Here is a 12,871-nt window from a genome sequence, read left to right as displayed (position 1 = left end):
CAGCAGGAAAACGAAAGGGAAGCAACAGCCACCACCCTGAGTAAATACGCTGCGCTTTCTCTTCCTCCATTCCAAATTCCACAGCTTGCTAAACACACTCGAGTTTAGCTCTCAGTAAGTTGCGTGGTTTCACAGTGATCCTTTTGGGTATTTCTATTCCAGGCGGAGAAATACTGCGTGATTCCACTTACATGAAGTGTCTGAAATAGACTAACAGGTTCAGAGAGCAGAATGGTGGTTTCCAGGGGCTGGGTGTGGGGAAGGGGCTCGGGGAGTTACTGTTCAAGGGGCATGAAGTATCAGTCACGTGAGATGAGTATGTTCTAGAATCTGCCGTACACCACTGTGCCTGCAAGTCAACGGGACTGAACCGTACTTTCAGAATTTGTCCGGAGAGTCAATCTCCTGTTAAGTCTTCTTAACACAATAAAATATAAATAAAAATAAGGGCGATGTGGTGGGTTTTCCATAAAGCTAAATTTGTGCTGAATTGGTGCCTTTTCTGGTGTCGGCTGTTTAAGAACTAAAGGTACTCGGCAATGAATTTTTCTTTTCTTTTTTCTTTTTTTAACATCACTACTTAACAAAATAAAAAGTTAAAAATCCCGAACAAGGGGAGCATCTCCTGTTTTGAAAGGCACAAGGCTTTTGCATCAGCAAAGGTGGACCAAGCAGAGTGCGGCCTCACCTGGTGGCTCAGAGCCTGGACTCCAGAGCAGATGCTCCAGGCCCCGCCTCGCCTCTGCCTCTTACAAGCCTTGAAACCCGGGGACATTGCTCAGGCACCCTGGGAAATGGGAGTAGGACCACATGGGGCCGCTTTGAGGACGAAATGAGTTTATCCCTGTAAGAAACTTATAAAATGGCCAGACTCTCGCACGTGATAGCCATGACAGATGTCCTGTGACACTGCATACTTTTGCTTCTGCTTGAGAAGCTGACATCTCCTAATGGGAAATGGAACCGGAGGGCTTATATCCACTAGTCAAGAGTCCTCCCACCAGTGTTTTAGTTTCCTGTCCTGCCAAAACAAATGACTACAAATGTACTGGCTGAAAGTAATACAAATTTATATTCTCTTAAGACCCGGTAGGTCGTAGGTCACAAGTCTAAATCAAGGTGTCAGCAGGGCTACATTCCTCTCTGGCGGCTCCAAGGGAGAATGCACCCCCCCACCACCCCTTCAGGCTCTTGACAGAATTTGTTTCAGTTCCTTGTGGTTGTAGGGTCAAGGTCTGTTTTGCTGGCTGCCAGCTGAGGCCTGTTCCTAGCTTCTAGAGGCTGCAGCTCTCTTTGGCTCACAGCCCTCTTCCTCCATCTTCAAAGCCAGCCACTGCCCGTTGAATTCTTTTCATGTCCCATTCTCTGACCCTGCCTTCAGCCTCCCTCTCTATCGGAACCCATGTAATAATGCAGAATAATCTCCCTGTTGGAAAGTCAGCCAAGAGCAGCCTGAACCTCCATGCCACGTAAATTAGGATGCAGACATTTTGGGGGGAGGCTTGATTCTGCTTACCTTAGCCAGTGAACTAGGATATCACTGGGGTTTTTAACAGGACATTTATCCTTACTTTCATTTCTTTGTCATAAAGATATGTGATCTTTTACCTAGGATAAATAATGTTTATTGAGTACTTGCTGTGAGCTCGGTCTTGGGTGCCAAACTTTTTGTTTACAAAGAGTCCGTGGCATATTATCCCTATTTTGTGAATGAGAAAACTGCATTTGGGGAAGTTAAGTAGTTGATCTAAATAATCAACTGGTGAGGGGCTCGGACATTTCAGTGGGCTGGTCTCCCCCAGAGGTTTGTCTGAGGAAATCCCTCTTCACATGGCAGTGCATACTAATTAGAAGTAAATGTTTGGACTAAAACAAGTGTTTTGATTTTGCTAATAGAAATTATCATTCATGTTCATGGCTGTGGTAAGAAAATAAATTTTCTTCTATAGCTTAGCCAAGTTGACACATAAAACGAGCCATCATAGCGCTATTTACCTCATTCCTCTAGCCCTATATAGTCTAATATGGCAGCCAGCAGCTCTTGAGTTCTCGAAATATAGCTAGTCTGATTTGAGGTGTGTGCTGTACATGTAAATTCACAGCAAACTTAGAAGACACCGTACAAATAAAAGGAATGTAAACTATCATTATTTTTATACTGATTATATGTTGAAATATTAGTATTTTAGTTATGTTGGGTTAAGTAAAATGTATTAATTGTTAAAAAACAATGAAGCCTGGGTGCCTGGGTGCCTTAGTTGGTTGAGCTTCTGACTCTTGATTTTGGCTCAGGTCATGGTCTGAGGGTCCTGGGATAGAGCCCTGTGTTGGGCTCCATGCTCAGTGGGGAGTCTGCTTGGGATTCTCTCCCCTTCCTGCTCCTCCCCCCACTGACACACACTCTCTCTCTTAAATAAGTAAATCTGAGAGCAATCACCCCACCTGGGCTCCCCTAAATAAATCAGTCCTAAAAAAAGTGAAACCTGATAGACATCAAAATTAAATTATAAGGAGAATCAGTTATAAAATATTTCAAATACAACTATCTGAAAAATACCCCAAAAAGTTAATTTCTGGCTTTTGTACTTAATCACAGTCTGTCTTTTGAAGTTGGAGAATTTCTTTTTTTTTTCTGAGATCATGGCAGTTTCTGCCAAGAGAGATCTGATTTGTAATAGGGTGGATGGGTTCAATATTTCTTTAGTGAGATATTTGACTGTCATGTTTTGTTATACTATAAGTGATATGTAACCAAACAAGAAAAATTTCCTAGCAACAGAGTTGTTTTCCTCAACCAGAAGAATATTTTATGTTCCCATTTTCTGAATGTCCAAAATATTTTAATATGAATTTAGCATCTTATATTTTTGAGATCGAGATGCTGGCGAATATGGATAGTAGAATATATAAGAATATCATTAGAAGTACTTGACAAGCATTACATTAAGGTAATTCACACCTAATATATTTAACTAGGTAGAGAACTATATGGCTTTTATGATGGACCCAATTGCCGGACATGGTTATCGCACTTACCTTCATAAATGAAGCCTCTTTTTATTTTTATCTCTTTTTGTTCTTCATTAATTGCATACCCGAACATTTTTTTTTTTTACCCTCATCAGATCTCTAGGTTCTGTTGCATTTCATTTGTTTATTCAACAAATGTTTAAATACCATGTGCTTAGGAGGTCCTAGGGATATTGTGCCCTCACAAATCCTATATATTAGTAAATGATTCCGCTTATATATTAGTAAATGAATGGAGGAATTCTACAAAACAGGAAGCACGTGGGTGCTGTGAATGTGAATAAAAGGTTCTCATCTAAATTGAAGGACACATGATGGAAAAGCCTTGATCTAGAGGATGAATAGCATTTAGCCAGGCAGAAGTGGGATTTACCAGTCTAGGTCAAGGGATACATTTTGCAAAGTTCTCATCCTAGGAAAGAGCTTGGCAGGTTGCGAAAGCAACAGCAAGAAGGCCTCTGGGTGCGTTTGTGTTTGTGTGTGTGATTGTGGCTCTCAAGGAATACAGTAAGGCACACGGTACTGAGTCTTGTAGAGAGAACTCTGTTCAGAGCAACAAGTAGACGTGGGTGTTGTGTGATGATCTGCCAAGCAATACACAGGGCCTTGTTCCCCACAACTTCATCATCAAGTGGATGTGGTCTGGAGATAGGGTAACCATATAATTTATTATCCAAGTCAGCATATGCTTGAGAGTGAAAGGGGGTGCTGTTAATTATACTGGGACAGTGGGTATAAACCTGTAGAACTTGGGCATGCCGGGATATATGATCACCATGCTTACAGACCAGTTTTCAGCCACTCCGATAAGCCTGGAGTTGCCTAGAAACCATGCTCTGAAATTACAGGGTTGGTTATATGTTCCTGCTTTCTCACTACCCCCCCCCTTCATCCATGGATAACTGCAAGAAGTCCACCAGGAGAACCCGCACCTAGTCTAGACCATGGGATCCCAGCCCTATTGCCCGCTTACCTACAGCCTACTCTTTTTCTGTTGCCATCTCCTGAGAGTTCATCTCCTTGATGGATATCAGTTCTTACTAACATGTTTTCAGAATTACAGTATTGAAAACATATAGGGAGGAAAGTAAAGCCTTCAACCTTTACCGCATGAACATTTCCTACTAGAAACTTTCCTACATCACTTCTGGTAGATGACATGACCTAATTATACGTTCCCAGATGGTGGCCAGACAGAATGGGTGTGGTCCAATTATAACCTTTTTCGCAGTAAACATGTTTTGTGATTTGGCCCCTATGGTGGATGATACACAGAGAAGAACAGCTTTATTCTTTATTTTTAATTTTTAAAAAAATTCCTTAGCTTTGGCAGCAGCATGAAGTAACAAAGAAATCTTTTTACTTTTGGATTTTTTTTTTTAATAGAATCAGCTGTTTGGCTGAATCTCTGTGGTGAGGATTAATGGAGCTTTAGTTCCTGCTCTTCTCCATGCCTAAGTCACAGTCTACAGCAGGGCCCTCAGGGAGCCCTCATAATTCCTTCAGTTAACTGAGAAATGGGTCAGGTTGCATTATAAGAATATTTAATGTTGTATTCAGCCAAATACTGAAGGTGGGCATGCTGAGACATTCCAGTCTTTCTTTAGAAGCATCACTATTTCTTTTTAAACTGTATTAATATTCTTAATTTTTGTTTTATAAGCCAGGAAATGTGAAGAATTCACCTGGAAATAAATAGAATGCTGCATGCTCTGCCCATTTTAATCAGGTAAAAACCAAGAGAATTCTCTAGTCTTTTTTAAGCCTTGTTAGCACCAGCTGAAATGGCTTGTTCTTGATTTAACTCAATTAATTATAGCAGTTTCAGCTTCATGTAGATTCATTAGGGCCAGTGTGATGTTTCATTCCATCTTTAATTTGTGGATTTAGGTGCCTTCACTTGTTTGTGTCCATACCTGAGAAGTTCCTTTTTAGACAAGCTAGAACTTGGCACTTGAGATTTGCCTACAAAACTGTTTCAAACAATTGAAAAGTGCCATTATTTCTTAGGTTTGTGTTTTTTTCAAATAACACTTTACTATTGTAGGCATGCTTCTATTCATCTGATAGTCATTGAATAAACATTTGTCGAATGAGTGATGGTTGTAGAGAAGCTCAAGATTATATGGAAATATTATCATTAAGTGCCATAGGGAATTCATAAGTGTAATTATTCTTTCTTTAAAGATTGAGTTACCTCAGGCTAGAGGAATTTAGGATACCAGATGAAGTCAGAAAATGGGCGTGATTTCTTCTGCTCTTATACTCGATTCACTGTCTTCATTCATTTGTTCAGTATTTACTCATGAATACCTGCTAAGTACAAAACACTAGTTATATTAATGTTAGTTTGTGTATATATTAAAAATGCTGTAATAGCACTTGTGATTTCCTGATAAGATTATATTGAGTTCAGAAATAATTAAATATTGAGCTACAAAAAGTGGCTTAATTCTGCCATATCTATGAAGAGGAATGTTATTATATTTCAGTAATATTTAATTGCATGGAAATTCGTTAAATGAAAAATCAAGGTAGTATGGTATGTTTTGAGAAAGAATAAAGACCAGGAAATAGGACAAAAATTTAAGTATATATCTTGGTATAGTAGAATTATGGATGTTTTTTATAGTTTTTTTCTATATAACTTTCTATATTTTAAAATATTCTGCAGTGAATATGAATTTTATAGTCTTTTTTTAAATCACCGCTACATTTAGTGTAAACCATGACTTCTATTTACAATCCATGAAAGCCTTCAGTGTGAGGTTTTTCTTTCTCAAGCTGTCTCCATATTTTTAGGGATGTAGAGAGTCATTTAGTCTTAGAATTTGAGAGGGGTCCTCTGGCCCCCCAGCCAGCCTCAAGCATAAATACCCTGTTGCCCTATGTGTTCTCACTTTTCATCTTCACTGATAGGCACCTCACCCCACAGGGCAGCCGTCTTTGGACAGTTCTGATTTTTTAGGAAGCTGTTTCTTATACTAAGCAAAAATATGTCTTTTTGTAACTCTGATGCAGTGGTTCTGATCCTGCCTTAAGGGTCACAGAAAACAAAGCCAGATCCTCTTTCACATCTCAGCCCTTCCTATGGTAGCCCCGAGTTGTACTTCTCAAATTTTATCATACAACCAAATTACTGCAGGAACGTGTTAAAAGACAGAGGCCTAAGCCCCACCCCCATAATCAGCATCTCTGGAGAGCCAGGTCAGATGCATACGGGGTGGATCTGCTATTGGAAGAGAGACTAGAACTTGAGCAGCCAGGAAACCACATGTGTCCTCCAGAAACTTGACATTGAATATATTACATTTTGCTGCAGGGACAGTGAGACTTGGAATACAGGGAAACTACATAAATATCTATTTCCTCTTTCCCAAATACTCTGGGCCAGGGTTCAGCTTACTGTATATACAACCTTGATTTCATTCTTCCCTTTTTTACGTCTCTGTTGGAGATGGAGTTTTCAAACTATAAAAGCAATACATATTTTTTGTAAATAAATTTTTTTTATGGGTGCCTGGGTGGCTCAGTTGGTTAAGCAGTTGACTTTGGCTCAGGTCATGATCCCAGGGTCCTAGGATCCAATCAAGCCCTGTGGCCGGCTCCCTGATCAGCTGGGAAACTGCTTCTCCCTCTTTCCCTGCCCCTCCCCCCACTTGTGCTCTCATGCTCTCTCTCAAATAAATAATAAAATCTTTTTTTAAAAATATTTTATTTATTTGACAGACAGAGAGAGAGAGAGATCACAAGCAGGCAGAGAGGCAGGCAAAGAGAGAGAGGGGAGGAAGCAGGCTCCCCGCGGAGCAGAGAACCTGACGTGGGGCTCGATCCCAGGACTCTGGGACCATGACCCGAGCCGAAGGCAAAGGCTCCAACCCACTGAGCCACCCAGGCGCCCCAATAAAATCATTTTGAAAGGAAATTTTTTTAGATAAATATTTTCAGTTTGTCTAGTCCTCTGTTCCTTTTTTAACTTCTGTTAATAGTTTGACATACCATTCCAGACTTTTTTCTCTGTGTGTAAATGTGTGCACAGCCATACTTTCTTTTGGTTTTTTGACAGAATGAGCTCATATTCCTAGAATTGTTTTGCAAGTACATTGAAACCTCCATGAGGGAACATATCTCAATTTTATTATCACACCTAAAGAAATTAACACTAATTGTTTAATATCATTTCATATTTAGGTAGTATGCAGATTTCCCTGACTGTCTTTTTGTGTTTGGTTTTTTTGAATCAGGATCTGAACAAGATCTTCCCATTACATTTGACTGATAGGTCCCTTAAGTCCCTTTTAAACCGTAATAGTTCCTTCTCCTTCATTTTCCCCTTGCCATTCATTTTTTGAAAAACAGGCCTATTTATCCTCTAGAAGATCCCACATTCTGGCTGTGGCTGAGTACATCCATTTAGTGTTGTTCTGTTTACCTCTTGGTTCTTCTCTTCTCTGCATTTTCTGTAAACAGATAGTTAGATCTGAAGGCTCCATCAGATTGAGGCTCAGTTTTGGTAAGAATACTTCATAAGGCAGTACTGTCTTTAGCTGTGTCGAACAAATGAAATAACTTGCCTTTTTTCCACTTAATTTCTTACGTGCATCTTTTTCTCTTAGTACTTAGAGATCTTTCTCATTCCTCTTCTTAGCTGCTGCTTAATAATTTCCTAGTATGGACTCCCATGGCCTATTGAATCCTTATTAGTATAGGTCATTTCTACTTTGCAGTTTTAACAAAGCAGTAAATGTATTGAATTCTTAGAGAAGTCCTAAAGAGGGACGCCTGGGTGGCTCAGTTGGTTAAGCAGCTGCCTTCGGCTCAGGTCATGATCCCAGTGTCCTGGGATCGAGTCCCACATCGGGCTCCTTGCTCCGCAGGGAGCCTGCTTCTCCCTCTGCCTCTGCCTTCCACTCTGTCTGCCTGTGCTCGCTCTCACTCTCTCTCTCTCTGACAAATAAATAAATAAAATCTTTAAAAAAAAAAAAAAAAAAGAAGTCCTAAAGAGTTATAATAACCAAATAAACCAAATGGAAATAATAAACCAAAATGGAAAAGGTAAGCTAGAGGTTTACATGTTTAACTTAAGAAGTTTTGGTTTTATACTAAAAGACATGTTTGTATCTAAAACCGTATCTCTAAAATGTTGGTAAACCTCTAATTGCCAAGTAGTTTCTTTACATCTTGGGAAGAAAGCAATCTGGAGAAGAATTCCTTTGTCTTTTGTATGTCTTTGGATAATGTGTGTTCCACTCCAGAGAAGAACAGTGAGGTGGTACGAGCACAGGTCTACGCTAGTCTGACGGTGATGTAATCACACTCTCTGCTTAAGCAGATGGACGGAAATGTAGTTGTTTGGTTTTTCATAAGGGGAGAGTTGTGGTGTGCACTGTGCCATTTAAGCATTTATTTTTTGTGTATTCATCCATCTGTCTGTTTAATTATGCTCAGGTACACAGCCAGTTGAGAATCTGAATGTAGTTTGGATGAAACCCAAAACCTTCCTGCTTTGTAGTTAAGTGTCTGTAAAATAGAAATAATTACAGTTTTCTCTGGCACACGATGGTCCTTATGGTCATAATAGTAATGTAAATATTTGATATGGTTTCTCAATTTAGCCCTAATGAATTTTCAAAAAACAAAGTTTTAGAGTCTCTTTTTTTCCCCCGGCAGTTTACTTATGGCTTTCTTTTTCTTTCAGTTATAGGTAAACATTGGAAACTCCATGCAGTAAACCAATATTTCTACAGAAAAATGGCAGAGAAGTCAGTACCGAATGTAGTAAATTGGCTTTCTTCTTCAGGATAAACTATGCTAGGCTTCTTTGTTATCTTGGGTGATACCATACTACAAGTGGACTAATTGGAAATCCTTTCACCTAGAGAGAATGTCTAGCCTTAGAACTCGTTCTCATGTTGCTATTTATGTACATAATTAAAATTCCAAATTAAAAAAAAAAGTTGTTTTGCTTTTTTTTTAATGTTCTTGAGTGACAGTTGAAGCCTCTCCGGTGCCCATGTGTGTGGTATGCATGGTTGTGTGTGTGGTATGTCTGAGTGTACATGTGTGTGTGCACGCACGTGCATGTGTGAAAGAAAACCGTTAACTCCCCCCAGGGCAGTACCAGCTGGCGGTGTACACGGCACAAGCCCCACGAGAGTTGAGTCAAGCAGAGCAGCTCCAGAGCTGAGACACGAGGCTTCACCGGCCAGTGTGAGAACGTAACTCGGAAGTAATAGCTGGCCCTTCAGTGGTGAGAAGACCTGCGACAGGAAAACAGTCACCATGACCCCTTGTTGTGTTCCGTTGCCTCCCAGCTTAAACAGATCTTCCGCTTCTCGCATGCTGTGGGAGATGTGTAATGAAGCAGCCCGGCCTCGCCAGTGGAGGAACGGTATGTGGTCGTGTGTGTTGGTTCTGTGCATGTCGGCCGTGTGTTCATGATTGTGGCCCCTGGATGCAAGGCTCGTTGAAATTTGTATTTTCAGTGCTGGTGGGAACGGCAAGAGCCCCCTTTGACACATCAGCTAAGAGAGGGAAGATGGCAGGGGAACAGCATGTGAGAGAGAATTGAGAATTTCCTAATTGCAGTCGGATCGGAAAGTCAAAGTTGTCTTGGTCTTCTTGCAGTGTCACTTTATTTTTTAAATATTTATTTATTTGATATTTTTAATATTTATTTATATTTATATAAATATATATATTTAATACTTATATATATATAAAATATATAAATATTTTTAATATTTATTTATTTGAGAGAGAGCATGAGCGAGGAGAAGGTCAGTGGGAGAAGCAGACTCCCTGTACTGCTGGGAGCCTGATGCGGGACTCAATCCCAGGACTCCAGGATCATGACGTGAGCTGAAGGCAGTTGCTTAACCAACTGAGCCACCCAGGTGCCCTGTAGTGTCAGTTTAATTCTGAATTGTTGACCTTCCAGATTTGATAGCATTTGGTAAGACAGCAGGACACAAATGGAACACACTCATGTTCACGTTCACCACATTTGATGGAGCCAGAATGGCCAAGAATGATGCCGGCATCATCACCCGACTAATGAGCTGAAGCAAATTTGTCCCAAGACTAATCCCCCCATAGTGACCCAGAAATCTTTATTTCCTTTTTTTGCTGAAATACTTTTGTGTTAACTGTGCTAGTCATCCAGATATATTAAAGCTGTGCCCTAAACGTAACATCTCATAAATGTACTGTTATTATTTCAGAGTTTTCCCATTGGCTTGGCTTATCACCCCCGGAAAGTAAAACTCCACAAGTTTCCTCATCCTCGAGAATGCTTGACCTAGAGAAGATGAAGAAATGGCTCTTGAGATCACCTGTAAGGTATTACTGCCCATTTTTAACCCTTTAGTCAGTATTGAACTTTACCTTAAAACCTCTCAAATCCTCCCAGTGGGGTGGTGGGGTGGGGGTCACAGAGCCAGCTCGGAGTCGCACGTGGCCTGTATTTAGGACAGCAAGGTCATCACTTTCCAACCAGGCTAACTCAGTTACTCTTTATACTATAATCCTTTCCTTCCGTGGTGATTTGTATCCAGTGTTGCCTGCCTTTTACATGTATTACCCTTTGCTTGCCTTCCATGAACCCTGAACTGTAGGGAATATAAAATTTGCATATTAGAAGATCTTGCATTTGTCCAGCTCTTTATACTTTTCACAGTGCTAGTTGATATCTTTCCTTTCTTGGCTTATTCCTGACCTCAGTACATTTGTACTCTGTTTTTCTCTGTCCTGAGGTAATTATTTTCTATTTATGTTTATACTTTTTATGCTGTTTTTTTATGACCAGTTCCCCTTATGATAAAACTGACTCTCGGTTCAGTTTATCTGGAACTTAATCAGCACAATTCTATTTGAATAAATTTAGAGACTTTGGAGGGAATGTTCTGTACCATAGAGTGATTTAAGGTGCTCAGAAGAGACAAATGTGATGTGGTCTATTCTGGGCTAATGTGGTAGTTGGAGTCCTAAGAAAGATTGCTTTATCACAAATCAAGATTGTAAAACAATTGATTTAATGGGAAAATAGAGACCAGAGATGCTAAAGAATCCCTTCATCAATTTTATCAACTGTGTGGCCTGTTGGGACAAAATTAAAACAACAGTTGCCGATAGAAGAACCGAGGTGAGCTGAAGGACCGCCCACCTTGTCCATATAGTAACAGGTGCCGAGGCCACTGGGTTAGCTTTTATTGTAAATGCACTGCTGGATCCCAGTGCACATGTGGCCCCAGTACTCCCAAGTACTTCCCTAATGGATCAATGACATTAGATTCAAGTGACCTACAAGAAATTCAAAATAAGGTAAAATGCTTTAGTTCACATATACAGATGAAATAATGTGACTTGTTTGCGGTTAAACCAATGACAGTTAAAATTAGGCCTTGGTGAATATTGCTGATTTTTATTCATTTAAGGATAAAGTTCAGAATCCTTGAGTTCAGTGAAAAAGAGACAGATTATGTTCTCCTCATTGTCCTATATTAATGAATGCACTTTGCACTCATTTTCTGGGAAAAGTTTGCTATGTAGAGAAACTCTTTTCATTGTGACCAGCAGTATTCATGCTTATTATATAAACTGAACGTTGTACCGTGAGTGAGTATAAACATTGTCTCCTTTTAATTCAATGCACCCACCCAATCTAATGCAAAAACTTCTGTCAGAGGAACCAGTAATATTTTTGTGGGACTGAATTCTCATGCAAGGCTTAATTTAAATTAAAGGTAAATATTTGAAATAAAAGGAATCTAAACTGGTATGGAAGTAAAATTCACTCTTTGCAGATGACAAATAGAAAACCTTTGAGGCGCCTGTGTGGCTCAGTCTTTGGGCGGCTGCCTTCGGCTCAGATTATGATCCCAGGGTCCTGGGATTGAGTCCCGCATCGGGCTCCTTACTCAGCGGGGAGCCTGCTTCTCTCACTGCCTCTGCCTGCCTCTCTGCCTGCTCGTGTGTACACTCTCTCTCTCTCTCTCTGGCAAATAAATAAAATCTTAAAAAAAAAAAAAAAAAAGAAATTCAAGATGGCGTAGAGAAATGGAAAAGACAGTCCATGCTCGTGGGTTGGAAGAATTGGATTGTCTGTACTACCCAGGGCAGTCCGCATATTTAATGAAGTCCCTATCAAAATACCAACAGCCATTTTTCATAGAACTAGAAGGAACAATCCTAAAATTTGTATGGAACCACAGAAGACCTCAAATAGCCAAAGCAGTCTCAAAAAAGAAAAACAAAACTGGAGGTATTGCAAGTCCAGGTTTCACCTTATATTACAAAGGGTTAGCCATTAAAACAGTATGGTACTAGCGTAAAAATAGACACATAGATCAATGGAATAGAACAGAAAACCCATAAACAAGCCCACAATTGTATGGTAAATTAATCTTCAACAAAGGAGGAGTAAAGATACAGTGGGAAAGAGTCTTTTCAACAAATGGTGTTGGGAAACTTGGACAGCTACATGGAGAAGAATGAAACTGGACCATGTTCTTTCACCACACACAGAAATAAACTCAGAATGGGTTGAAGACCTAAATGTGAGGCCTGAACCTGTAAAAGTCCTTCAGGAGAGCACAGGCAGTAATTTTTCATACATGGGCCAGAGCAACATTTTTTCTAGATACTTCTCCTGAGGCAAGAGAAATAAAAGCAAAAATAAACCTTCAGGACTACCTCAAAATAAAAAAAAGTTCTGCATAATGAAGGAAATAGTGAACAAAACTAAAAATAACCTATAGAATGGGAGAAGATATTTGCAAATGACGTATCTGGTAAAGGCTTAGTGTCCAAAATATACAAAGAACTGATAACAGCTCAACAC

The 12,871-nt window shown here is 39.8% G+C and overlaps 1 protein-coding gene across 5 annotated transcripts in view; it reads left to right on the top strand.

Annotated features, from left to right (window-relative positions):
• APOO (apolipoprotein O) overlaps positions 1–8,986 on the top strand; it is a 61,047-nt gene extending 52,061 nt beyond the window's left edge. For 4 of the 5 annotated variants that reach the window (XM_004769164.3, XM_004769167.3, XM_004769168.3 and 1 more), the window contains 2 exons: positions 4,694–4,759; positions 8,729–8,986. In XM_004769164.3, coding sequence (XP_004769221.1) covers positions 4,694–4,729 — 36 coding nt within the window. In that variant the 3' untranslated portion in view covers positions 4,730–4,759; positions 8,729–8,986. The remainder of the gene's footprint in view (positions 1–4,693; positions 4,760–8,728) is intronic. The other variant, XM_045089412.1, reaches the window with a different exon arrangement.
• Positions 8,987–12,871: the final 3,885 nt, after the last annotated feature.

The sequence above is a fragment of the Mustela putorius genome, unplaced genomic scaffold (assembly GCF_011764305.1).
Source record: "Mustela putorius furo isolate JIRA1106 unplaced genomic scaffold, ASM1176430v1.1 tig00003836_pilon_pilon_pilon, whole genome shotgun sequence".
Taxonomy (NCBI): domain Eukaryota; kingdom Metazoa; phylum Chordata; class Mammalia; order Carnivora; family Mustelidae; genus Mustela; species Mustela putorius.
The sequence above is the reverse complement of the archived record's forward strand: the minus strand, read 5'-3'. Positions and strand labels throughout refer to the sequence as shown.